This window comes from Haliotis cracherodii, unplaced genomic scaffold (assembly GCF_022045235.1).
Source record: "Haliotis cracherodii isolate W230 unplaced genomic scaffold, xgHalCrac1.p SCAF_12, whole genome shotgun sequence".
NCBI lineage: Eukaryota > Metazoa > Mollusca > Gastropoda > Lepetellida > Haliotidae > Haliotis > Haliotis cracherodii.
In genome coordinates, this window is record NW_027266267.1 from 12,016,094 (window position 1) to 12,042,857 (window position 26,764).

The 26,764-nt window shown below is 41.1% G+C and overlaps 1 protein-coding gene across 2 annotated transcripts; it reads left to right on the forward strand.

Moving 5' to 3' along the window:
* The first annotated feature begins 20 nt into the window (after positions 1 to 20).
* Positions 21 to 25,894, forward strand: LOC139458179 (DDB1- and CUL4-associated factor 8-like). 2 transcript variants are annotated; one of them, XM_071239513.1, is made up of 15 exons: positions 21 to 106; positions 378 to 908; positions 1,029 to 1,391; positions 6,896 to 7,005; positions 8,768 to 8,908; positions 9,640 to 9,734; positions 10,870 to 10,977; positions 12,835 to 12,862; positions 14,056 to 14,100; positions 15,449 to 15,506; positions 15,953 to 16,060; positions 20,080 to 20,210; positions 20,818 to 20,937; positions 21,701 to 21,817; positions 23,025 to 25,894. In XM_071239513.1, exons 2-15 carry the CDS (start codon positions 512 to 514, stop codon positions 23,130 to 23,132), a joined length of 1,929 nt encoding a protein of 642 aa, XP_071095614.1. In that variant the 5' UTR covers positions 21 to 106; positions 378 to 511; the 3' UTR covers positions 23,133 to 25,894. The 2 variants fall into 2 exon arrangements, with proteins under 2 accessions (XP_071095614.1, XP_071095613.1); XM_071239512.1 differs by having other exon boundaries at positions 378 to 1,391.
* The last annotated feature ends 870 nt before the right edge of the window (positions 25,895 to 26,764 follow it).

Below are 26,764 nucleotides of genomic sequence, written 5' to 3' on the forward strand. Positions count from 1 at the left end.
ATTCACTGCCCAAATGCGAGACGAAAACAAGGATTATCTCGACACAGCTGAGAAGCTTGGAAACATTTCCTGAGAACACTTTGCGCAGTTCCTCGGAGATAAAGTGGTGCGCATGTACCTCTCGCTCGTTAATAACAATACATTGCATGATAAAGTCCAGCCTTTCATTTCATATAATGTCATTGACAGTATAGCCAATAACGTTTTGTTTATTTTGACATTTTGATCCGAGTGACTTGTTATTGGATGTAAATTCATGTCCCAATATGGCCGCTTAATCACTCAAGACGCCCAGGCTATCTAGTCATATAATTCAGTCTTTGAACGACAAATTAGTGTATTTGAGATTAGTAGTATCTCGTTTTTCTACGTTTCAGAGCATGAGATCATCGGAGCGTCATGACAGTTGCAATATTTTGAAAACTCATTAAGGAAACAATACGGAGATCGTCTCAAATCTCCAATCAATTTACCCAATCTGCGTGAGAAGTTTCTTGCAACATCTTGCAAGATGGCAGATGCATCCGATCAAGAGGTTTCAAGCACAAACAATAACACCGAAGGAAATGGACTTTGCAGTGGCTCAGGCAACAAGAACGATTTTGTTGAATTTGATGACAAGTCCAACCTCCCAACATCAACCACGAGCGATGACTTGTCAGAATCTAGTATGACGTCCAGGGAAAACTTCACTTTAGGAAGTCTCAAGAAAGATGACAGTGGTATTGACATGGAGAAGTCTCCAACTACAAGTGCAAAAGAGATGTCAGATGCGGAGTGCAGTGAATCACTGAATGACAGTGCTGCTTGTTCACAAAGTGAATCGGTCAGTGATGTCAAATGGGAAGACGTGAAAGCTAAATCAGATGAAACATCAGATGTAGGGATCGATTCATCCGAAAGCACAGGTATGCGTGATTGTAATGACACCGATGATAGTGAAAATGTTGCTACCTCTAATATGACTGAGTCACCCGTTACTAGTCCACATCATGATGTCAGTGATACATCCACAAATATTGTTGCAGATGACTCCGAAACAAACACAGGCTCCCCTGGCACACGTAAGCGAAGGCATGAGCGTAGCAATTCATCCTCAAGTGACTCTGAGGACAGTGACAATGAAAATGCTGACACCGGCAAGAAGAAAGAATCTGAATCTGAAAGTGAGGATGAGATGGACGTTGACGACGATGGCATCAGACCACGTCATAAATGGAGAGCTGTGTCAGACTTGCGTGATCGAGAGTATGGTTACACCAATAGATCACCTCCATCCTTATTTCGTGAGAAGATTCAGGGTAGTCTTCAAATGGTACAAAGACTAAAGTTACAGTATAGGATGGAATATCATGAGGGATGCGTCAACGCTTTACACTTCAACAGAATCGGTAAATCTTTTTTCAGCAGTGATGGCTCCGCCATGTCCTGAGAACCTTTTTTTTGTGACAAAACTTAAGGGACCCCAATAATTACTTCCAAGGGTCCTAACTATGAGGCAGAGCTCCAGATAAATTTTTGAACAATTAAGTTTTTACTCGAAGGGTTCTATTTTAATTGAGTTATTACATTTTTCATTGGGTAACCTATATTTTTTTACTCATCTATTCATCATTATTGGGTTTTTCCCCAATCATGCAAAATGAGAACACATTTTGAGATTTCCAAAAAATTAAATAATGTTTTATATGTATATAACTGTTCTAAGTATAGGCTTAACTCAGAAAGTAAATTGGCTTGTAATTGTGTTTCAGAAATTAGCTCTGTTGTACGCATGCTTATAAGCTTCAGTGGGTATTTATGAGAGCTGTTTTTATACATTTGAGTTTTTTCATTAACACATTTTTTCGTTTCTGTACACAGGTTAATTGAAAGTAATTGGGTTTTGAATATTTTTTTTAGTTGTTTTTTGGGGGGGAGGGGGGGGCGGGGGGGATTTTACGCAAATACTCAGCTTAACTGTAGCTCTGATGAGGGTCTTGTAAAGTAATGAAATGCTGTGGTGTACTTTACTTTAATATTTGATAATTACTTTAATCACAGGACCTATGTCTCTTTTCAAGAATTTGGTACAAGTAATATTATTGTGTGTCCCTCAGGACGGAACATATTCTTTATTTTTCATCCATGAAACCCCTGGAGGTAAAACCCTTCACCGATTTTTTTAAGAATCATAACTCCTGGCTAGTCACAGTGCTAGAAGTTTAAGAAAAATATTTATGTAAAAATTAGTTAAAGGGGCACTGATCTAAAGCAATTCCCTGGGACTGGTTGTTGCCTTTGTTATTGTTTTTTCCCAGTAAGTACCCGGATGTATAGCAGAAATCTAGACTAGTTCGCGACCTCTGCTGCGCCATTCGTAAGCACATTAGTCACTTTTATGGGTAGTAATAAGGGCCTATGGTCACATTGATCAACAAAATGAAATACAGTTTTCGAGAAGGAAATGTATGTATCTTTGTGGGTAGCATCGGTAATGGTGACGAAGTTTTGATAAGTCACTTGCTTGGTAATTTTTCGATTTTCATTTATACTATTTTGACTTGCAACACAAAGTAAATATTTCACCTGAGCATTGCTGTTTTTATAGTGTGTACTATTTTTTTACTGTAAACACATGGTAAAAATATGTAACATTTTCAAATTTATTAAACGCCTAAATATTCAGTTATTTTACAAAGTGACAGAAAAACATTTCCATCTGTATTATTATGATAACGAATTCCAAACATTTTGATGTTTAATGTCATTTCCAAGAGACTGAAAATGTTGAAAAGTACATTTCTATGTTGTTTGGCTTCTAATCCTACATAATAATCTATTGTGATGTTTTAGGCCCTATTGATCGTCTAAATCAATTTTAGTCAATCTGGACAGATTTTTCAGTCAAAATGACTGAAATATTTACACATTTTATAAATTGCCTGAGAGAATCACATTTTACAAATTGACGGTAATATATACACGCTTTCAAAAGAAAAGACGTGAAAACAAGTCTATCGCACATTGAAGAATTTCCCAACCAAGATGTAGAGGAACAAGAACGAATCAGTTCAATGCTACAGCAAATGAAGGAAAACAAAATGCAAATATCATAATTACAACCTACTAAATTTATGTGTATAAATTTTAGGCAGCTTCCTTGATCGAGGAATGTATCCGTGAATATCCACACAAAGGAACAATATCCCACTCGTCTGCAGCTGTACAAAGAAACTTATTCGATGTCACGTGTCTCAGTAACAATCGAATATTTTAAAAGATATATATTGTTTCGGGATATTATAACCCGTGTTCGTTTCTCAACTGATCACGTAGATTGTTTCAGGTGTTTCACATAGGTGTCAAGTCTCAAGGGTCGGCTGAGAAAGTCTTACTTACTTTGGAGATTTAACGTGCGCTTTCCGACTGATGCGTATTTCGCACACGGGCCCGGCCAGGCCATTTAATGTATTTCCGAAAGGGGCGAAGGTGGCCTGTGCAACCTATGAGGGGGCTTTAGGGGTTGCTTATATATAATTTGGGAATTTTGAGGTTTGGAATAGATGCCGATGGGGTTGGGGAGGAGAACTAAGGGAGCTGGGTATGGTGGATGTTTGTTTGTTTACGTGATTTTGATTTGGTAGGTTATTATGTTTTTAGATGCGTTTTATTAGTTCCGTTTTGATTAAGAATACGCCTAAGGCCTTGAAGTTTTCTAGTTTATTTTTTGGGTTTAGTATTGCTTCTAGAGTGAGAGCCTTGTTTAGATTGAGGGTGGTTTGTAATTCGGTTGGATGTGTGAGGTAGTGTGTGCAGTGGATGAGTGCGTGTTCTGGGGTTTCTAGTTGTTTGCAATGTGGGCAGTTACCTGTAGTGTGTTTTTTTATTTTTTTTAGGTGGTTATTTAGGTTGGTGTGTCCTGTTTGGAGTTTAGTGATTATTCTGTCGATTTTTTTTGATGGATGGAGAATTTTTGGTTTGGTTAGTGGTTTGCTGAGCACTTTTTTGATTTGGCTATTTGAGTTTAGATATTGGTTATGCCATTTTTTGGTGATTTTTTGCTTGTTTACAATTTTAATTTCTGATTTTGAGATGGGTAAGTTTAAGCTTATTTCTGGGATTTTGAGGGATAGTTTAGCTGCTTTATCCGCGTTTTCATTACCGTATATTCCTACATGGGCGGGGATCCACAAGAAGGTTATTTGTTTGCCTGCCTTAGTTAGGTCGTTGGAGTTTTTAAGTATTTGATTTATTAATTTAGGTCGGTTTTTGGTATTTTTGTTTTGGAGGGCTTGCAGTCCACTTAGGGAGTCGGTAAGTATTAGGATTTTTTTGTAGTTTTTGGATTCTTGATTATGGAGGGCTGAGGCCATGCCCATTAGTTCTGCCATGAATATTGATTGGTTATTTGGGAGTCGGAAGGATTGTGTGGTTTTAGTTGGTTGTGTGGTATGGACTCCGAAACCCGTGTGTTTGGAGGTTGGATCTGAGGATCCGTCCGTGTAAATGTGACACCAATTTGGCAAATTTTCGTGTATGTATGCTGAGAAAGCCCACGTGACAACTATTTTAATAATGTCCACGGTTCCTAAAAAATCCATTGAGTGATAGATAACAATGAGCAATCAATCAACGTATTATCAGTGAACCCTTTAAACAAAGTATGTTGTTTTTACATCGGCACCTCACGCAATGATATGAGTGTATTCCCTTTGTTTTAGTAAACCTAGACATGTAAACACTCACTTTTGACATGTCCACTGTGCAAGATAACAGTGATTAATCAATCAACGTATTATCTGTTAATCCTTTAATGACTACGAGTAAATCAACTGATCATTCATCTCTTGCTGGTCTGCCACGTGCATATTACATAACACACACTTCACCTCACTTCAGACCTGGATTTAGATTGAATAATTACCCCAGACACAATAAATGCCAAATGGGAAGTGGTGCTACCACTAATTGTACCTGTAATAAATTCATTAACTGAGCATCAAGTGAATGACGACAAATACACAAGTGTAGGGTTATACTAGAAAACTTGGATGACAACAAGGGAGTAGTAATCATATTATCGACGCAATCGGAAATCCGAAAATGCTTTCACTGCATGGAATTTTTTTTTTTATTATTAAACTATAACCATCTGGGGTATTTCCAAATTACGACATCCGATGAGCTCCGCTGTTGTTTTTGTCTGTTTGTTTAGGCTGAAGAATTTAATTAACATGCCCCCTTTGTCGAAATCTTTATAGATCACAGTTAACCAATCAGTGTTCAAAAATGCGTAAAACAAATATTGCCTCCAGCCTCCAAGTTTATTTAGCTGTCCTTGCAGACGGTAGCCCAGTCTCTGGTCACGCTCAGTTGCGTTGCGTATCATCCGGGTACTCACGGGGAAAAAACAATAACAAAGGCAACAACCAGTTCGGGGAATTGTGTTAGATCAGTGCCCCTTTAACATGCAGAACAAGCAAAAGTTACAAATATTTAAGGATTAGGGTTAGGTTTAAAATTGGAAGCAGTGGTTATAGGTGGAAATCTGTCCATGATTTTGTCTCGTGTAAAAATAAATGTGGAAATTAGGGATTGAGTATTTGAAATCAAGCACATGCTTATCAAAACTGATCATTCGACCATTCAGCCTACTGAAGATGTAAATCATGTGCCACCGCACTCACAACTTCGTCAGTAGCCTTGAAGGTGTCCGTGTGACCGAATACATCAGCTGGCCAAGGCCATGACTTAGTTGATGTCGTGTCATTGTATCCCAATGGCGTGTATCGTTGTTTATACCATCAATCACTGGATCATCTTCATGAGGGAGTTAACTGACTATAAAAAGGAAACTGGTCGACATGTGGACTTTTATAGTCCGTTGACTCCCTTTCCTTGGAAGATGTCACTGGATTGTCTGGTCCAGATTGGATTACTTGTGGGCCACCATCATATACATGATATTTGACATGTTTGAATTAGTGAGCCACGCTCACTTTTGCACCTGTTTCTTTTAATCTCACAGGGCACCGCTTGTCCTGCTGGACACAAGCCTCTGACAACGGTGACTCAACCACTAGTAGTAGGGACTGATTTAGAATGAAGATCTGCTTGTCACTCAACATGCCCATGATAATCTTGTGTTGGTGTCTGCTGATAGCTTGACTATTAATAATACTTTGCTCATGCTATCAACCACTGATCAGTCCTGCCAAATAGTTCCTGGTAACCATGGTAACCATAATATGGCCTTGGAATTAAGTTGATTCTGGTGTTAAACAAAACATTTAGCCTGTATGCCTGTCTGTCATACAGACCCTGAAACAATCTGAAACCCATGCAAGTCTATAATACATGTATTAGGCAAGTCTAGATGACTGCAGGATCATATCTGCTAATAAGGAAAGTCTCTAGGCTCGTTTTAGTTATACTTTATACCTATAACTTAACTACTGTTTGTTTCTATAAGATAGTTCATTTCAGAGGCTAGATGTTAGTCTCTACAAGCATGCCAAGTTAGTTTCGTGGCATGAATTCACATTTTACTTTCGTTGCAAAAGATGACTTTTTCTATAATTTCTAGGCAAGTATATATACCCCTTTGACACCACTGGTTTCTGTCAATAATCTATAACATAAACAAGAAAATACAGACCGATGTAAATTTTCAGGTTGATCATTGGGAGCGCAGAAGGGCGCCAATGTCTGCTCTAAAGCCTTATTTTACTTGTTTTGTTTTAATTTGAAAATAATTGCTTCCTTACACAGTTTTGGGAAATTTTGTTTGCTTCTTATGTATGAACTGCTAAGACTACCATGAAAGTAAGGTAAAGAGCGAGGGGCTTCCCAGGATAAGTGAAGGCGAGAGGCCTGAACATGCTCACTGTGCTGTTGTTGTTTCTGACTGAAGGCACACTGCTGGCGAGTGGGTCTGATGATCTCAACATAGTGCTGTGGAACTGGCTCAGGAATCGGCCGGCCCTTGTGTATGACAGTGGCCACAGGAGCAACGTCTTTCAGGTAATGACTGGCACAGCTTACTGGGGTGTGTAGCCTCCTGGTTAACATACAAACACTGACACAGCTTACTGGGGTGTTAGCCTCCTGGTTAACATACAAACACTGGCACAGCTACTGGGTGTGTAGCCTCCTGGATAACATACAGACACTGGCACAGCTACTGGGGTGTGTAGCCTCATCGTTAACCTACAAACACTGGCACAGCTACTGGGGTGTGTAGCCTCCTGGTTAACAGACAAACACTGGCACAGCTACTGGGGTGTGTAGCCTCCTGGTTAACATACAAACACTGGCACAGCTACTGGGGTGTGTAGCCTCCTGGATAACATACAGACACTGGCACAGCCTACTGGGGTGTGTAGCCTCCTGGTTAACATACAAACACTGGCACAGCTACTGGGTGTGTAGCCTCCTGGATAACATACAGACACTGGCACAGCTACTGGGGTGTGTAGCCTCATCGTTAACCTACAAACACTGGCACAGCTACTGGGGTGTGTTGCCTCCTGGATAACCTACAAACACTGGCACAGCTACTGGGGTGTGTTGCCTCCTGGATAACATACAGACACTGGCACAGCTACTGGGGTGTGTAGCCTCATCGTTAACCTACAAACACTGGCACAGCTACTGGGGTGTGTAGCCTCCTGGTTAACATACAAACACTGACACAGCTACTGGGGTGTGTAGCCTCCTGGATAACATACAGACACTGGCACAGCCTACTGGGGTGTGGAGCCTCATGGTTAACATAAACACACTGACACAGCTTACTCAGTGTGTAGCCTCATGGTTAACATAGAAACACTGACACAGCTTACTGGGTTGTGTAGCCTCATGGTTAACATAGAAACACTGACACAGCTTACTGGGCTGTGTAGCCTGGTTAACATAGAAACACTGACACAGCTTACTGGGATGTGTAGCCTCCTAGTTAACCTACAAACACGGACACAGATACTGGGGTGTGTAGCCTCCTGGTTAACATACAAACACTGGCACAGCTTACTGGGGTGTGTAGCCTCCTGGTTAACATACAAATACTGACACAGCTTACTGGGGTGTGTAGCCTCATGGTAAACATACAAACACTGACACAGCTTACTGGGGTGTGTAGCCTCCTGGTTAACATACAAACACTGACACAGCCACTGGGGTGTGTAGCCTCATGGTTAACATACAAACACTGGCACATTTTTGGGACCATTGAGCATGTTGAGTTGATATTGTATATTTATAGACTTTCAGGTAATGACTGGCACAGCTTACTGGGCTGTGTAGCCTCATGGTAAACATACAAACACTGACACAGCTTACTGGGGTGTGTAGCCTCCTGGTTAACCCTCAAACACTGGCACATTTTTGGGACCATTGAGCATGTTGAGTTGATATTGAATATTTATAGACTTTACCAGAAATCAGGACAACCAGATCTATATTTGTTTTCAAGAAAGATGTTTGTTTGTTGTTTAATGCCGCACTCAGCAATGTTCCAGCTATACGACAGCAGGCTGTAAATAATCGAGCCTGAACATCATGAGCTTTGATCTTGGCAATTGGGATACAATGAGATGCATCAACCAAGTCTACGAGTCTGACCACCCGATCCCAACGAAAGATGTAACAAGGGCTTATTTATCCAGGAGTGAAAAAACAAATTGTCCTGATCCTCATCAATACGATCTGTATATGAAAAGAGTTTATGTTTCTATCCTACATCTGTAATGTTGTTGAAGACACTGGATTACATTGATTGTTGCAGGCAAAGTTCATGCCGTATAGTGGTGACTGTCATGTTGTCAGCTGTGCACGGGATGGGCAAGTGAGGCTGGCGGAGTTATCTCTCACTGGGGTGTGCAAGGGCACCAAGAAGCTGGCCCAACACAAGGGGGCAGCACACAAGGTGAAGGACATTCACAGTGACCTTGACCTTGTAATGATTCCAGAGCACAATATATTGCCAGTACATTACTCTTGCAGTACAGGAGAAAATAAGTGAAGGTTTTAGGTGCTGCTAGATATGGTTGCCTTTGTAATTATTGGCGTCATATGATGTTAGTGCATTTGTATAGGAACATCACTGGTGGCTTCAATGTATGCCATTTTGCAGGTATTATTTAGAGAATAATCAACTTATTTTGAGGAATTACGGATTATTTGTCCCCAGTGAATGGATGGTGTTAATCCTGAGACCGCCTCTGTGGTAGAGCGTCTGCCCGGAGAGCGGAAGGTCTGCGATTCGATTCCCAGCCGCGTCATACCAAAAGACATTTAAAGATGGCATTTCTTGTTACCCTGTCTGGTGCTCGGCATTAAGGGGCTAAACAAGGACTGTCGGCTCAGAGTCACTATACTGTGGCTGACTGGGGAATTCATGTTAAACTGTGGCATGGTATCTCGGCGTCAGTGCAGACTAGTACACACACACGTGCATGCACATTGCTATATAAGTGCAATAATCTTGGACGGGACATTAAACCCAATTTCACCTCACCTCACCTTTGACTTGAAAGTTTTTGGCGCTGAGTCTATTATTTTTTGCCTTGCCTAAGAATACCCTACAAACAGAAAGAAGCTAATGTTGGTGAAATGCAAGACTTATCAACAGTGTTTTGTTACTGTGTGTTTGTGTAGCTGGCCCTGGAGTTCGACTCGCCTCACCTGTTTCTCAGCTGTGGGGAGGATGCGATGACGTACGAGATGGATCTCCGACAGGACAAGCCTAACAAGTAGGTTGGGGCTCCGTCTTTCCATCACACCTTCATTCCAGCTTTGTAGATAACCAGTACAAGGCAGGGCACCCGATGTAATGGCCCAGTGCTGTATGTAATTTGTGACCCACCAGAAGAGGGACCTTATGTTCTGTGAGGTCATAAAGACATTTGACGTCAACTTACAACCGTAAAAATAATCATGTGAGCTGACTGTAAACAAAAATATTTTATTTTTCTCTTGGTACTTCATAATGTCTGCAGAAAATGAGTCCAAATGTTTGATGCCATGGGTCTGTGTATTATATATGAACTGAAGCTTATCAATTGTATTTTTGTGGTCCCAAGATACTGAAATTTCAAAATATAACATGAAGTCAAAATGTGATTTTTCACCCACAAGGATCCCTTATGTCATGGTTGGTCGGGGCACGGGTGACCCACACGACGCTTGGGCACGCCAGAAACCTATGAATGTGGGTTTGAATCCCGGTTCGTCCCGATTATGTTTCTGGGTTTGTCAGCACCATACCGGTGCTCGTGGGTTTCACCGAAGTGGTAAACGTCTGAGACCTGCATCACCTCGGGCTTTTCTCCCATATTAAGCTGACACGCCCTGATATAACTGGAATACTGTTTAAAGCGGCGTTAAACCCAACTCGCTCACTCACTCACTCATGGTCGGTCACATTTGGTGTTTGTATATGATGCTATGTGCCTGTGATGATAATGTTGAGTGCTGCCTTACGCAACAAACAAAGACAGACAAATCTGATTAACCTTCTGTTTCACAATTAGTTATCATGAAACTAGTATAGCACAATAAGGCTGTTTTTATGGTGTATCTAAACTGACTGTAAGTGCATTTTCTGTCTTAATCCTCATTAACCCATGGAGATTCCTGGTTAGAATTGGTCCTAGCAACATATGCTTACATGACTTGAATTGGGTGATCAGACATTGTGACTTGATCGAGAGCGTGTCTACATACCCCGATAACCTTTGCTTGTAATTGCTGCATTGTCTGGTCCAGATGGGTTTATTTACAGCCGCCATCATGGTGGTGGAATTTACCCGAGTGTGGCTTTAAATGACAAATAAAACAAATATTTTTTTAAGTCCGCTGCATAAGTGAGGTGTTCTTGTTTCACAGACTGATTACAACCAAAGAAAATGACCGGAAGGTGGCTCTGTACTCCATCCACTCCAACCCACGCAACTCTTTCGAGTTCTGTGTGGGAGGTCGGGATCACTACATCAGGTCAGTCTCTCATATAGTTATCTGAATTCTTTCTTACAAACTTTAATCCTGGGAACACAAATTACCCTGAAACATTCATTAGCCTGAATATACTCCTTCAAAAATCTCAGAACATTGGAGAAATGTAAAATACCTCTTGTCTTTATGTTAGTCCTCTAGTCCTGATAACCCTTCAAAATGGCAAATTTTTGCTTTTCCTTATGATACCTTGGCAGTGTGACAAGGACTATGGGACTAATTTCTGTCACTGTAAGCCTTTGCTCTTCCACCACAGTCTGTCCTGTTTACAGCCGTTGCCTGCCATTAGACAACAGGAGCCACTTGACTATCGTAAGCCTATGTTAAAGTATGGGAGTTGCGATCATCTTAGCGCTAAGATTGCTTTGTGCAAGTTGGCCCAGGTCAGTTTAGAACAGATTGTCGATTTTTCAAGAAAAAACAATGAGCTTGTGATACAAGCTTAGTTCCTCTGATACTGGCTTGGCGCCAGATTTGTTTGTTCCTAGTTCTATCATACTACATGTACCTTGTGTCAAGCTCAGCCGTGGGGGAGGAAATCGGGAATGTCCGTTAACCAAATGTTACTGACCTGACAGTTTTATTAAAAAACATGATTTTTCTTGCGAGGGACATTTTCTGTGAATAGTGATGAAAAGAATGAAATTCTGCTGGTCCATTGGATACCTTGACAAGTGACAAGGAGACAGCACACTAGTGCCAAGTTGCTTCATTGTGAATGTTAATGTTGTTACTTAAAAACCTGTGAAGATCTAAAGCAGAATAGGTCTTCAGCAACCCATGCTTGCTGTAAAAGGCGACTATGCTTGTAGTAGGAGGCGACTAACAGAATCGGGTGGTCAGGCTCGCTGACTTGGTTGATGCATGTCATTGATCCCAATTTTGTGGATCGATGCCCATGTTGTCAATCACTGGAGTGCCTGGTCCAGCATTGCCGTCATATAGCTGGAATATTGCTGAGTGCGATGTTCAGCACAAACAAACAAACAAACAAACTTAAAACAAGAGAGTGTCTGATCTCTTTATGTCCCATATGTTTTCATGTACAGGTTGCTATGAGCTACGTGTGTTACTTACGGGTGTGTGGGATTTTCAGCTCGTAAAACCCCATCCTCCTTACTAGTGACACATATAACATGTATACCATGTGACCCGTGAATATTCCGGGGTAGAATAGGTCTTCAGCAACCCATGCTTGCCGTAAAAGGTGACTATGCTTGTCGTAAAAGGCGACTAACGGGATCAGGTGGTCAGGCTCACTGACTTGGTTGATGCATGTCATCGATCCAAATTGCGTGGATCGATGCTCATGATATTAATCACTGGATTGTCTGGTCCGATTATTTACAGTCCATAGTCATATAGCTGGAATATTGCTGAGTGCGGCGTAAAACAACAAACCAACCAACCAACCAAGACATGTTTTCTGTGCAATATGTTTGTGTGACAATATGAGGTCTGCTTTGCAACTGCCTGTATGGCAATTCATCCTGTGAGCAGCGTCAATCAGTTAACAGCATATCAAACACTATGACGCCATTTTGTCCCTACAGCCTGGCCAACTGACTGTTAAGGGTTTTTGCAAGACAGCAATTGGCCAGTCAGATAGATGGACTTTATTACATGTAATAATAATGTGTTTTGCAAGTCACTTAATGTATAAGCTAATTATCAACTCCAGTTTTTCTTGAGGCCATGGATGTATTTGCCATGTATTTACATTTTCTAGGTAATTTATGTTGCATTTCTCAGGATTTGATTTGATTGTACATTTTGTTGCAGGAGGCGTGTAATGTTATGAAAGCTTGTACTAATGTTATGTATGGGCTTCCTTTCCAGAGTCTATGACAAGAGAAGGATTGCAGAGGTGAGGGTTATGTAGAGTCCTTGTACAATAACACTGTCAGGAAGGGGGGGCATGGGTGGCCCAGTGGTCTAAGGCGCCGCGATTTGCTGTGCAGAGTTGCGTCCCTTTGGCACGCCAGAAACCTATGATTGGGGCTTCGAATCCCGGTTCTCTAATTATGTTTCTAGTTTTGTCAGCACCATACCCATGCTCGTGGGTTTCACCGAAGTGGTCAACGTCTAAGACCTGCATCACTTCGGGCTTTCTTCCCACATTAAGCTGACATGCCGTGATATAACTGGAATACTGTTAAAAGCAGAGTTAAACTAAACTCACTCACAGGAAGTAACTGACATATATACTTGAAGTTTAGTGTCAATTTTACGGCTCATTTAAAACGTCTTGTTCTTGGGAGTAGTTGATTTCTATGTCCTACAGTATTTCCTACCTTGCCTTGTCAGAGACATGTGTATGTGAGTTTCTGATAGCAGAATAATATTGTTGCTAAACATCGACTGGGCTCGGTATCAGGAACTTGATTTAACTTGCACCAGGTGCATGTTGACATGAAAATCAAGCTGCCCCAAACAAAATCAGGTTACACCAGGTTGATACGTCGGCCTGTCTGCTGCCAATGTCACATAAGTTAATGATGCATTGTTGTACAATGTAATAGGAACATGTGAACATTATAAAATAAACAAGTACATACTGTTTGAAATTACACATTACACAGGGATTAGTGATGTAGTATGGGACCCATGAAGATTCCGGGGTAGAGTCGGTCTTCAGCAACCCATGCTTGCCATAAAAGGTGACTATGCTTGTCGTAAAATGCCACTAACGGGATCAGGTGGTCAGACCCGCTGACTTGGTTGATGCATGTCATCGATCCCAGTTGCGTGGATCGATGCTCATGATATTAATCACTGGATTGTCTGGTCCAGACTCGATTATTTACAGACCACCGTCATATAGCTGGAATATTGCTGAGTGCGGCGTTAAACAACAAACCAACAAGATGTAGTATGGTATGAGGTTAACTGTAGAGGTACTGAGTGTGCTCAAAGGTCCATTTGGTGTGGACCAAACATGCACATGCATGCACATCGCTATATAAGTGCAATAACCTTGAACGCCATGTAAAACCCCCTTTCACCAGCTCACTTGTATCTGTATCTGTCGGCAATGTAGACTAATCACTTTGTTTGCAGGATGTCAATGGTGGAGTGCTGAAGAAATTTTGCCCTCATCATCTGGTATGTCTTTGATTTATCTCCACACACCTGTAGCTGCTGTACTTGGCTGAGACTTGCTATGGTCATAGCACTAGGCAAGCTGTGAATAACTGGATCCTGTTGTTTAATATTGGGACACAAAAATTAGCATCCCTATGAAATGGGACTGCTTTGAGAACATATTTTAGCCGGTGATTTTTCATAGATCTACGACACACATAGATTATTAGAGACGATTCTTCCATGAACACTTCCAAATGGCCATGAGGAAGTCTTCTGGCACATGTCATGTAAAGTTTACAGGTCAAGGTCATGGATTGTGGTGACACTTTCTCAAAATGTATTAATGTATTTATCATTAGACTTTGTGTTACCTTCTCGAGGATGGGACCTGCTTTGAAAAGAATTGGGTCAAGATTAATCAAACATCAAGATCAGATGGTTCTTTCACAGTCAGTTTCTGAGACATGGATACCTCTGCAGACACAAGGTTTTACACTGTACATTTTTCTGATTTCTCTGATCAAATTTGTAAGGTCAGGGTCACCTTTTAGGTATTTGTCAGAAGAGGTTTCATTGCTCTTCTCTTGAATACTGTGCAAAGACTTTTGACATTAACAGATATCCTGCAATAGACTTATTTCATGTGTATCTGTGGAATTTGTTTGGCATATACCATGAGGTTAAAGGTCAAGGTCAGAGAGAAAAATGTCTCTTAAAAGATTAAGGTCACACTTTGCATTTGTCATTGAACTTGGTATGTACCTTCTCAAGGATGGGGCCCTGCTCTGGAAAATTGTTGAAGATTTGTCAAAAGTCAAGGTCACCATCTTTTCAAAACATGTTGACATCAATTTGAGTGTCTGAGTTACCTCTGCATACATCTTTACAAATACTACAGAATGAAATATTGGCTTGTCTGTCCAATGTCAAGGTCATCTGCGAGGTTGTTTTGAATCATGGTTGTATCATTCTCTGGCAGTTACTGTGTTGTGACAAGTCATGATTTACTGAAATATTGTTCCAGGCGGTGTTAGATCCAACTCACTCACTCACTCTCCTACACCTGTCATTTTGGCTCTCTTCCCACTCACAAGGCCTGATATTACCGAAATACTGTTCATGGCTGTATTAAGATGAACTTACACTAAAACCAACTGATCCGAAGAAATATTTCTATAGACATGATAAATGAAGCATTGAGGTATTCAGCGGTAGAACAGTTTCAGTCCACTAGTCCTTATAATGATAACATATTTCAAAGCCCTGAAACAATGTCAAATTTCTACTCGTCCCTATGATACCTATTGGGCAGCTTGGCAAGGAGTATAGGACTAGTGCCTATGTCTAACGCTGGGTATTGTTTCAGTTGGACAGTGACGTGAAGGCCAACGTGACCTGTGCCTGCTACAACTACAATGGAACAGGTGAGAGGCTTGTGTCTTGATCATTCTCTGGGAGCAAACAGATCAGGTGGTCAGGGTCAGTGACTTAGTTGATAAGAGTGTCTTCTCACCCTGAAATGTTGCTCACAATATCTCTCTGGATTGTCTGGTAAGGGCTTGATTATTTACACACCCTGCCATACAGCTTGGAATATTGCTCAGTGCTGCGTTAAACAACAAACAAATAAAACTTGTTGTATATGCAGTATGTGTATTGTGTCGTGTCTTCTGTATCGCGATACGTATTGTATCATGTTACATCTGTATCGAGACCTCCCCTGTTATCATTGATGGTGCTTCAATATCTCAGTGTCATTTTTCGGAAGACTGTCTTAGTTCAGTGGCAAAGCAGGTTTCCTTGACAGGTTTGAAAGAATAATGAACTGGATAAAGTGATATTGAGCATCCTTCTCTCTGTGTGGTTGTAGAGGTGCTGGGGACATACAATGATGAGGACATCTACCTGTTCAACAACTTCCACTCCGACGGGGCAGAGTTCACACAGAGGTACCGCGGTCATCGCAATAACGCTACAGGTACTGTCCCCATGATTTCATTTCATGTTTGTAGTGATATGTCTTGGCATCACCATGATCACTTTCTCATTCCTTGTTTAATGTTTGCTTGTCTGTCACCTGTAGATCGAAAACTTATCATGAAAGACAACTATCTTTTCAAGATAGCACTATTACCATATGGTAACATTTCCTTAGGCAACAAATACAAATATGTTTACAGTAACTGTGAATGTGACAATGTAATGGATGACATCTACAAGTATAATATTTTTTAGTAACAGTTCATTCCTTGTAGTTTTAGCTAAAACCTCCTTTATATATTAGCCTGAGTTTATGATCACATTGTTGGTGGCATGGCAATAGAAAGTTGCATTTATGTACATCTGTGTATTCAACCTATTGTTTGGGTGTGAATATTTGTCTCAGTTAGGGCTGGGACGGGGGCGGTCGGGTAGCCTAGTGGTTAAAGCGTTCACTCGTCACGCCGAAACCCGGGTTCGATTCCCGACATGGGAAAATTTGTGAAGCCCATTTTTGGTGTCCCCCACCGTGACATTGCTGGAATATTGCTAAAAGTGGCGTAAAACCATACTCACTCACTCACTAGGTCTGGGAGGAGTCCATATTTACTACCCAGGGACCCACCCACCTATTACCTGACCCTTCCTGGATACCAGCTGTAGGTCTCAACAGATAGGTACAAAATGTCCGATTGGGAATAGTTTGACTGTAGCCCTGGACAAAATATTTTTAGAGACATGTATAAAACGATCTGGTCATGCATATGCTGAAGTTGACTGAAGTTTTATCTTTATTCAAACATATAAACGTCTGGGTCCACAGTCAGAAAGAAATGCCAACATTAGTGACTTGTGGTGTAACGATATAGTTCAAGATCATTTTTGTCATTAAACAATATATCACATGACCAACCACAGGTCCAGGTAGTTCTTTGGGTACTCGGGTCCTTCTCAGTACCCACCTGACCCGAGTACCCGAGTTACCCGTCCCGGCCCTACTCTCAGTAATAGCAAATTGTGTAGACTTCCACTCCAGCAAGGGTTATAAGGACTGTTACATTTCATTCATCATCTTAAGTATGTGTTATTAACTCTCACAAATAAACTGCTTTGAGTAACTGCTGTACCGTCTTCCAGCATATCTAGGTTAGATATCTGGCAGTAGCTGCTTGTTCTGGTGATGCTTTGTTTAGTGTGTGTAATATACGTTGTAGCAGTATCACGAGAGGTATAATAATACATTATGTGTCTCCAATAGAAGCATGATAGAATTGTAGGACCTAATGACCTCAGGCTGCACTTTCACACAGGTTTGGCACTGTAAAATCTTTCTCATATCGGGACAGCGTTCACTGTTTTCACACTTGATGATGGCAGATGAACTGAGATAATTTGTACCGAACACAGAATTTCCCAGTTGACTGATTCCCAAAGAAAGGGTACGTGAGACCCGTTTTAGAGCTTCCATTTTGGGAAACTCCTCTGTGGGATATACTTTGCGCTATGCCATGTCATTTTAAGGAATAATTTCAAAACATTTGTATATTTATAATAGTAGTATACTTAGCCTGAGACAACACTTCGATGACCCTCACAACCTAACCCTGTCCAATGTCGTAGAGCTTTAGATGAGAGGAAATTGTGGCAAGTTCCTCACAGCGATGGCCCGTTCATGTGGCTCTCTATACTGTCGCTGCCACCAGTCAAAACTCCCTACTGTGAAAGGTGGCCACAACCATGCTTGGAGTTTGACTTGCATCTGACTGACCGTTATGTTTACAAACAAGTGATGATTGCCGTGACGCCGAATACTCTTACCCCTTCTAAATTATTTTCTTTGTTTGTCAGTTTGAATTTGGTTGATTTTCTGTTAGTCTGGAATCTCGACACCAATCTGATCAAACAAACAAAAAGTTAAATTTTTCTGGGAAATATGGTCAGTTGTAAACTTGTTCAAAATTCACTATGATTGCATTCCCAAAGACATAAACAAAAGTATAAACGTTACTACCGTATTTTCTTGAGTATAGTGCGCACTTTTTTTTAAAAAAACACAGCTGTGTAGAAGGGGGTGCGCATTATACACGAATTATGAGTTCGGATGTTTTTTTCCCCCATGGAAAGACATTACCGTGAGCACGAAACACCGGAAAAACCATGTCAACAAATCCATACTGAAGTACGCAAATTAATCATGTAATTACACTGTCTTGCTATAAAAAGTGTTCTTTGTATATCTGGACTTATATTTATTTCATTAATTTTATTCAAAATTCCTTTTAATATTGTTTTTATTAATTTCCGCGAAATCGTGTGTGAAGCGATCGGAAGATCGCACAACTCACCGTTATTAACAGCAACCACGGTCAGAATACCGCTATTGACGCCTTGAAACGAACTTTAGTTGACAGAGAATGGATACATATATCATAAATGCCATACTTTGCCTCGTTAAAAGTCATATTTGTTTTTGTTTGACGATTCTATGTCAACATGAAATTCTCGCGATCACGTGCACGGTGACTGGTCAGACTGGTTCCATGTAAAATATAATACCCGGCAATAGCGATCAGCTGCTTCGCTTAGGGTTATTAGTATTTTAAATATGTTTAGTAAAGGCTGCATATAATTAAGAAAATAATGGAATATATTATTCCTGATTAAAAAAAATAGTTTCAGATACAATTGTTGCTGATCCTTGCATTATAAATCCTATAGAGTTATATCATTGGGTGTGTCTTGACCGAATCACCGGTCGATTCCAAGAAAACGTGTTTACAGCTGATTGCTGTTTCCGGCTTAGTTTACTAGAAAATACACAAGGTAATCTTAATCCCTAGATATAAAACAATGCCTAGCAGAACAATAAATACTATTTAAACGGTAAATAAACATGTTTGGTGATTTTTTATCTCAAATTTCGAATTTGTACTGACAAAGTTTCTCATCACCCGTTCGTTTGCCGGACTTTGCTGAAAGGGTACGGTGTAATTTTTTTCTGCGCATAATATTCAAATTTCTTTTTTTCCAAAATATTGAACCCGCTAGAGGGGTGTGCGCATTATACATGGGTGCGCACTATACTCAAGAAAATACGGTACATTTGGGGTTAGAGGGCAAATTTCAAGATTCTTGTAATGGCCGCGTCCACGAAGGTGTCACGTGCTGGGAAGGAGCTTGGAAATTGAGGGCTAAGAGGGAGGTAACTCTAATCTGGCATGGTGGAGAGGCACTTCTTTTGGTTCTGTGTTAGAGGATCAAAGAAAGAAGAAAGAAAGTTGCACTATGTTGTATGAGGATAAGTAGGCTGATATCATCACTGAACAAGTTTGTTGAACTTTCTGTCCCCAATGCAGAATGATGGTGTTTGGCTGCAATGTTGGGCATGTGTTTTAGTGAAGGGAGTGAACTTCTATGGGCCTAAGAGTGATGGTGTTTGGCTGCAATGTTGGGCATGTGTTTCAGTGAAGGGAGTGAACTTCTATGGGCCTAATAGTGATGGTGTTTGCCTGCAATGTTGGACATGTGTTTCAGTGAAGGGAGTGAACTTCTATGGGCCTAAGAGTGATGGTGTTTGGCTGCAATGTTGGGCATGTGTTTCAGTAAAGGGAGTGAACTTCTATGGGCCTAAGAGTGATGGTGTTTGTCTGCAATGTTGGGCATGTGTTTCAGTGAAGGGAGTGAACTTCTATGGGCCTAAGAGTGATGGTGTTTAGCTGCAATGTTGGGCATGTGTTTCAGTGAAGGGAGTGAACTTCTATGGGCCTAAGAGTGATGGTGTTTGTCTGCAATGTTGGGCATGTGTTTCAGTGAAGGGAGTGAACTTCTATGGGCCTAAGAGTGATGGTGTTTGGCTGCAATGTTGGGCATGTGTTTCAGTGAAGGGAGTGAACTTCTGTGGGCCTAAGAGTGATGGTGTTTGTCTGCAATGTTGGGAGTGTGTTTCAGTGAAGGGAGTGAACTTCTATGGGCCCAAGAGTGATGGTGTTTGGCTGCAATGTTGGGCATGTGTTTCAGTGAAGGGAGTGAACTTCTATGGGCCTAAGAGTGAGTACATCGTGAGCGGCAGTGACTGCGGCCATGTGTTTCTGTGGGACAAGGAGACGGCCAAGATCGTCAACTTCATGGAAGGCGATGAAGGAGGTGTGGTGAGTTCAATCAAATACTCATTATGATGGATTTATTACACTAAGAGTTTTGATTCTCCGGATTGTCTAGTACAGACACGTTTATGAACAGGCTGGTGTCATATAGCTGGTATATTGCTGAGTGTGACATTAAACAAGAAGCCAACAAAACTCAGACTTTGATTCAACTAAAGACAAGGTATTAGTATAGGTTTCAACTTCTGTATTTATGCAATGTTTCAGTAAAGGTGCCTGTATCAAGTAAGTGATCAACAACTGGGTAGGACTTTATTTCCTGTCATCAAACCCTGTTCAGTGATACTAAAGCCTCGAAATGCTACTTTAAGTTATTAGTTTTCACCCAGTTTTGATCCAGTGTTAAAGTAAGTCCCAGCAGCCTGTGCTGGTCCTAAGAGGCAACCAAATGGATTGGTGGCCAGGCTGACTTGGTTGATTGCATGTCATCATAGCCCAATGACGTGGATCGTTGTTCACAGTATCAATCACTGGATTGTCTGGTCCAGACAAGATTATTCCAAGCTGCCGTCATACAGCTGGAATATTCCTGAGTGCAGAGTTAAACAACAACAAATTAATGTCTCTGAACCGTCTTTGTTTTTGTTATCAGATCAACGTGCTGGAGCCCCATCCCTTCGCACCGATCCTGGCTACGAGTGGGTTAGACCATGATGTCAAGATCTGGGCACCCACAGCAGAGGAACCAACCCGACTGAAGGGACTGAGGAAGGTAAATATACATAGCGGCCAAATGATGCAGCATCATTTCTTTCTTATTTCATTTGAATTTGAATAATATGCCAATCTATGAAAGAAAATCACATGGACCAAACTTTCACAGACACTAGTATTAAAAAAAGAGGGCCTTACACCTAGTTATGGACACTTTTTGTTGACTGGTATGAAGTCTTTTTATGGTATTGCATGTGTCCAGTCAAAGCACTCCTCTCGTATAATTGGAAGTTGCTGCAGTTGAAACAGAAACTAAGCAATGAAATTATGAACTGAGTTTCTGAATCACATGTCTGTATTGTACTGTAGATGATGCATGTCATTGTGCTTTGGTGTCCCGACCAGATGCCACTTTGTTGAGTTCGTCTCCCTGTGCCTCACAGTGGAGATTCGGGGTAGGATAGATCCCCGGCAGTCTGCGCTGGATCGAGTGCTCAGATTCAGTGATTGTCACCGTCCCCAGACCATATTGATTGTTTATCAATCACTAAATTATTTGATCCAGACATATCTCCACATTACACCAGATTTCCCCAACTGTACAATTAGAGGTGTAGGGTGATCTACATGTTTCAAGAGGTGCTCATGATATCAATCACTGGATCAGGGACTCAGGGATCAGCCTTTATTTGTGGGGGTCTCAGCTTAAATAAATCCCAGTCTGGGTTGTCCTGTCCAGACTTTATTACCTACAGGCTATTGTTATGTAGCTGGAATACTGCTGGGTGCTGTGTTAAACAACAAGCAACATACATTTGCAGGCAGTGAAGCGGAACTGTAAAGAGAGAGATGAGGAGAGAACGCAAGAGCCGGAGATGATCGATGGGCAGATGCTGTGGTTTATCATGCACCACTTCCGGCGCTCAGCCAGGAGGAGGGTAGGTTTCGTATTTCGGCAATCTCTGTTCTAGGACATGGCAGAACAGGTCCCCCAGTACTGCATGCTTTTCAGAGCTGATTAGATGAGGATTTGTCAAACTCAGTGATCTTGCTGATTGTGTGTGATTGTGTCCGGACATCGGGGATTGTTGATCATGATGCAACCACTGGACTGCCTGACATACTGGATATGTCTGGAATGTTTCATAGACAATAGGAGCTGTTGGGTAGCCTAGTGGTTAAAGCGTTCGCTCGTCAGACTGAGGACCCGGGTTTGATTCCCGACATGGGTACAATGTGTGAAGCCCTTTTCTGGCGTCCCCCGCAGTGATATTGCTGGAATATTGCTAAAAGCGGCATAAAATCAAACTCACTCACTCACAGACAATATGATTAGACCAACATGAGGATACAATGTTAATGATTTTGATACTCGACTACAGGTTAGTCCTAAGTTAAAGATAGCTGGCCGAGATATTTATGTCTCAGTGTGTGCCAAAATATTTTGAGTCTACTTGCCCGAACCTGTCACATGACATCAATTTCAGTAGATTTGAGTGTTCATGTATGGTTATTTAGGAGCAGAGCTTACGGGACCGAAAGCAATTTAACTAGAATCAGGCTTCGAACTAGTGGCTAAAGTCACAGTCTGTTGTTTAATATGCAATGCCTGTGCCTGGTTTCTCTCCCTTATTTTGTTTAAAGCCATAAGAAAAAAATTAAGTAGTGAAAGAAATGTCCTTATGCAACACTTACATCTGAAATATTTATCCTCCCCAGTTGTTCCCAACTTCCGTGAAGATCCGGGGTAGAATAGATCTCCAGCAACCCATGCTTGCCGTAAAGGGTGACTATGCTTGTCGTAAAAGGCGTCTAATAGGATCGGGAGGTCAGACCCGCTGACTTGGTTGATGCATGTCATCGATCCCAATTGTGTGGATTGATGCTCATGATATCAATCACTGGATTGTCTGGTCCAGACTCGATTATTTAAGGACAGCCGTCATATAGATGGAATATTGCTGAATGCGGCGTTAAACAACAAAGCAACCAACCAACCGACTTCCTGATTGACTCCGACAATACTGCTTTATGAGAGGTTAGACAAGCCCTGCTAAATCAAACCATTTCACGCAGACTGAAGCAAATAATTTCATTATTTTTGCCAGGAGATGATAAGTGAAACTATTGTCTTCCTTTTATCAGTTGCGTCAAGAAGGGGAAGAGGTGTCGAGTTCCAGCGAAAACAGCGACTCTGATTCTGATGAGGAAGAGGCTGAGGACCCTGAAAGACTACAATGTACCCCGTCCTAGTCATGTGATGGTCATGTGACACGTATGTTGTCAAATGCATAAGATGTTCTAGCCACGTCACATGACATGGATTATGTGACAGTCACATGGCATCAGATGGTCATGTGACTTGAAATCCTAGCTGTGTTGCAGTAACTTGTTGCATGTGTGACCACTGCCAGTTTGCGTTACAAATAAGACATTGTTGGGATGATCGTGACACCACAAGGCATTTAATGCTATCAGTGCATCACCATTATAACACATGGCAGTACAGCATTGGAGAAACACCCTCACTTTAAGGCAGGTGGAAGAACTTGAAAATAGCAATTTTCAGGAATCTGCAGAATTCGGAAAACATTTTGGAAGAATCTGTAATGAAATTTATCAGTTTGAAGATCCAAGAACGTTACCTTCAAATTATTGCTTTGTTTACGATGAGATAATGTCACCATATTGAATTAACTAAACAGTCTTTTTCTGTGAATATTGTAAAAACAGTTGAGTTAGAAGATCAGTTTAGCCTATGTATATGTGAGGTATAGTGGTGTGAATATCTCTGCTCACAAACCTGCTGGCTTGTGTGTAGTGTGTTATAAAGAGGAGGTGTTTCAAGGAAGTAAGCAGTTGATGCGTGTCACCTGTACTGAACTTCCAAGGAGGGAAGAGCTGCTTTCACTTCACGAACGCCCCCATGGTTGCTGTTTCATGTTCTCTGAAGATACCTGGTTTTGGATCTGTGCTAATATATCACCAGATGTGGCAGGCAGAATATTGGGATCAGATGGACTTAGGTTTGATCTGCCTCACCACAGAGATGGTTCTACAGGGATGGAAATTAGTGGAATTTTTTCTGCTATCACTGTTAAGGTTACAAATATGATAAAATATGAAGACTTTGAAATTATAATCTTTTATTTGCCATAAGCACATTCTGTTGTTATGGTTCAGTGACAATGTATAGGTTGGTAAATTCGAAAATTGCGTACATTATTCATTACAAGAAAGACTTGAAAGATTGTGCCAAATGTTTATCGCAGCAATTTAAGAGGGTGAACCAATAGGATGATAGATAATTTACAGATTGTGTCAAAAAAAGTTACAAGGCTAGTAGACATACTTTTTTAGCCTGAAGTAATTTCGACTGGCCTTTGGCCTACGGTCAAGCATTAATTTCCATCCCTTGTTTCTACAGTCAATATGCTGATGTGTACACAGAACAAGAACAGAGCATCGTGATGCAGGAAACATGGGAACATTCTTGACGAACTTCTCCTTGATGCAGTTCATGCCATAGCAACCTAGAAATTCATTCATTATTCTTATAAGTATTTGCAGTGCTGTTTAAAGTTTGAAAAGACACATTTACTAGAAATAGATTATTTTTCAAATTTTCAATTGAAAATCATCATCAAAGAGATTCTCATATCGTGATCCCAGCTTGGATATATTATGATAGGTGATAGTTCGACAGCAACTGTAACTCATAGCTTTAATGAAACATAGATGGGTGACTTACTGTACTACATGTAAAATCTGTACATATTGTATGCTTGTATGCTAATATTGTGTGACGTTATTGAGTTTGAAGATGTATGATCCTGTGTTCCTGTATAATCTCTACAGTTTGCCATATCAGCTAGATCTAACATTTTATATTTTGTTTCTGGTGTCCAGTGTTCCTGCATTTAGATACTCCTATGCTGGATTGAGTAATGGCAGTTGAGGACAAGCTAGGTGTGATTTTGTTATTTTTGCATGCCGTGTTGGCGACATGTTGATAATGTTTGTAAGTGCAAGGCTTCGAGTTCACTTTGTAGAATTGCTCCTAGATGATGAAGTGTATTCCAGAATCTTTTTGGGTGCTGTGATAAAGTTCTGCCCTGAAAGTGTTCCTTGTATTGAAAAAGTAGAATATGGATCCCAAATGGGTCATGCTTTTTGCTCGTCGTAAGCTGCGACTAACGGGATTGGGTGGTCAGACTAACTGACTTGGTTGATGCATGTCATCGATCCCAATTGCGTAGATTGCAGCTCATGATGTCAATCACTGGATTGTCTGGTCCAGACTTGATTATTTACAGACCGCTGTCATATAGCTGGAATATTGCTGAGTGCGGCGTTAAACAACAAACAAACAAAAGAAACAAAAACATGTTTTTTTAAAGAGGTGAGGTAAAATGGGGTTTATGATCCAACCACGAGCCTTAGAGGCGAATATGATGGGGGTCAGGGGGTCACAATGGATACTATGTGGTGGGGGTATTTGGATGGATGACCACAAGGAGAGATCGACTGATCACTGATTCACTGATCACCAGATCCACTGTCCACAAAGCAATCGTCGAGGTACAACTGCTTCAAGTAATGTTGAAGCATGGGAGTTGGATCACATAGATTGTGTGATACCGGACACTGGAGTTCTGCTCTCGCTTTCAACAAATGATTTGCGGTGCGAGCTCAATGACAGGTTGCAGTGATACAGCTTTTCTATTGCTCACTGTGGCAGTGTCCCTAACCAGTCACCAGCACACTCCCTCATTGCCTATCACTGACCCGTGCCCTTCAATCACAAGACCAAATGAATACATTACGACTCCTCACACAATATTGTACATCTGACATAGATTGTTTTTAAATCCGTTTCAGAGTATATAAATGGGGATCTGACTGAAAGTTGTAGCGCTTTGTGGAATCCAGGTGCCAGTAATGACTAACATAAATGATATATACAGACCAAATTTCAAGTTATTTTAGGACCATTACCTCCATTTCTCTGCTAAGGGGGGCCGGGGGGGGGGTGGAGGGTGGGGGCGGCGGGGGTTAAATAAAACACATTGTGGGAGGAACAACAATTTGCTTTGCAGAGGTGGATTCCTTAGTTGGTTAGCTTGTGGATTTCATAAACTGTTCGAAGTGATGTTGAAGCCAACTCAGTTACTCCGTGGTCATGATTACCAAGAGTATCACCTCTGTGGTCTGGTGGTAGAGCGTCTGCCCGGAGAGCGGAAAGTTGGGTGGTCGATCCCTGGTCACGTCATGCCAACAGAGGTTAAAAAATGGTACTTGTTGTCACCTTGCCTGGTGCTTGGCATAAGAGGCTAAAACAAAAACTGGTGTCTCGGGTTCAGTATACTGTGTCTGAGTGGGGTAGTCATGTTAAACTGTGACATGGTATCTCAGTGAGCTAGTACTATTAAATTGACATTAGCCCGGACTGGTACACGCAGCCACACACACACTCACACACGCCATATGCTATATATAAGTGCAATAATCTTGAGCCCGACATTAAACCCCATTTCACCTCACCTTGTCACATCTTGACCATGCACATGGTATTGTCCTGACATACAGCTGGAACTATTGTGTTACATAGTGCTGATAATTAGCTTGATTTTTGGGCAAATCATGTTGCTCCATTTTCTAACAAATTTTGTAGGATTATGTAAATAATTAATCCAACTCAGTGTACATAATGTAACAGTTATTTAATGTATTAGTTTCAAACAATTACCTGATCTATGTGTGTTTGAAGATGTGGGTGATTTTCAGCCAGAATGTGATGACATGTTGATAGAATACTGACTACATTTGTTGGGGCAATAAAACCTGAAACAATCAGATAAAACCATCCTTACACCGTGTTTCTT

Coding starts and splice junctions, on each gene's coding strand:
- LOC139458179 (XM_071239512.1), top strand. CDS start 512: ATGGCAGATGCATCCGATCAAGAGGTTTCAAGCACAAACAATAACACC. Junction 16,061..20,079: donor TCATCGCAATAACGCTACAG/GTACTGTCCCCA, acceptor CATGTGTTTCAG/TGAAGGGAGTGAACTTCTAT. Junction 20,211..20,817: donor AAGGCGATGAAGGAGGTGTG/GTGAGTTCAATC, acceptor TTTTGTTATCAG/ATCAACGTGCTGGAGCCCCA.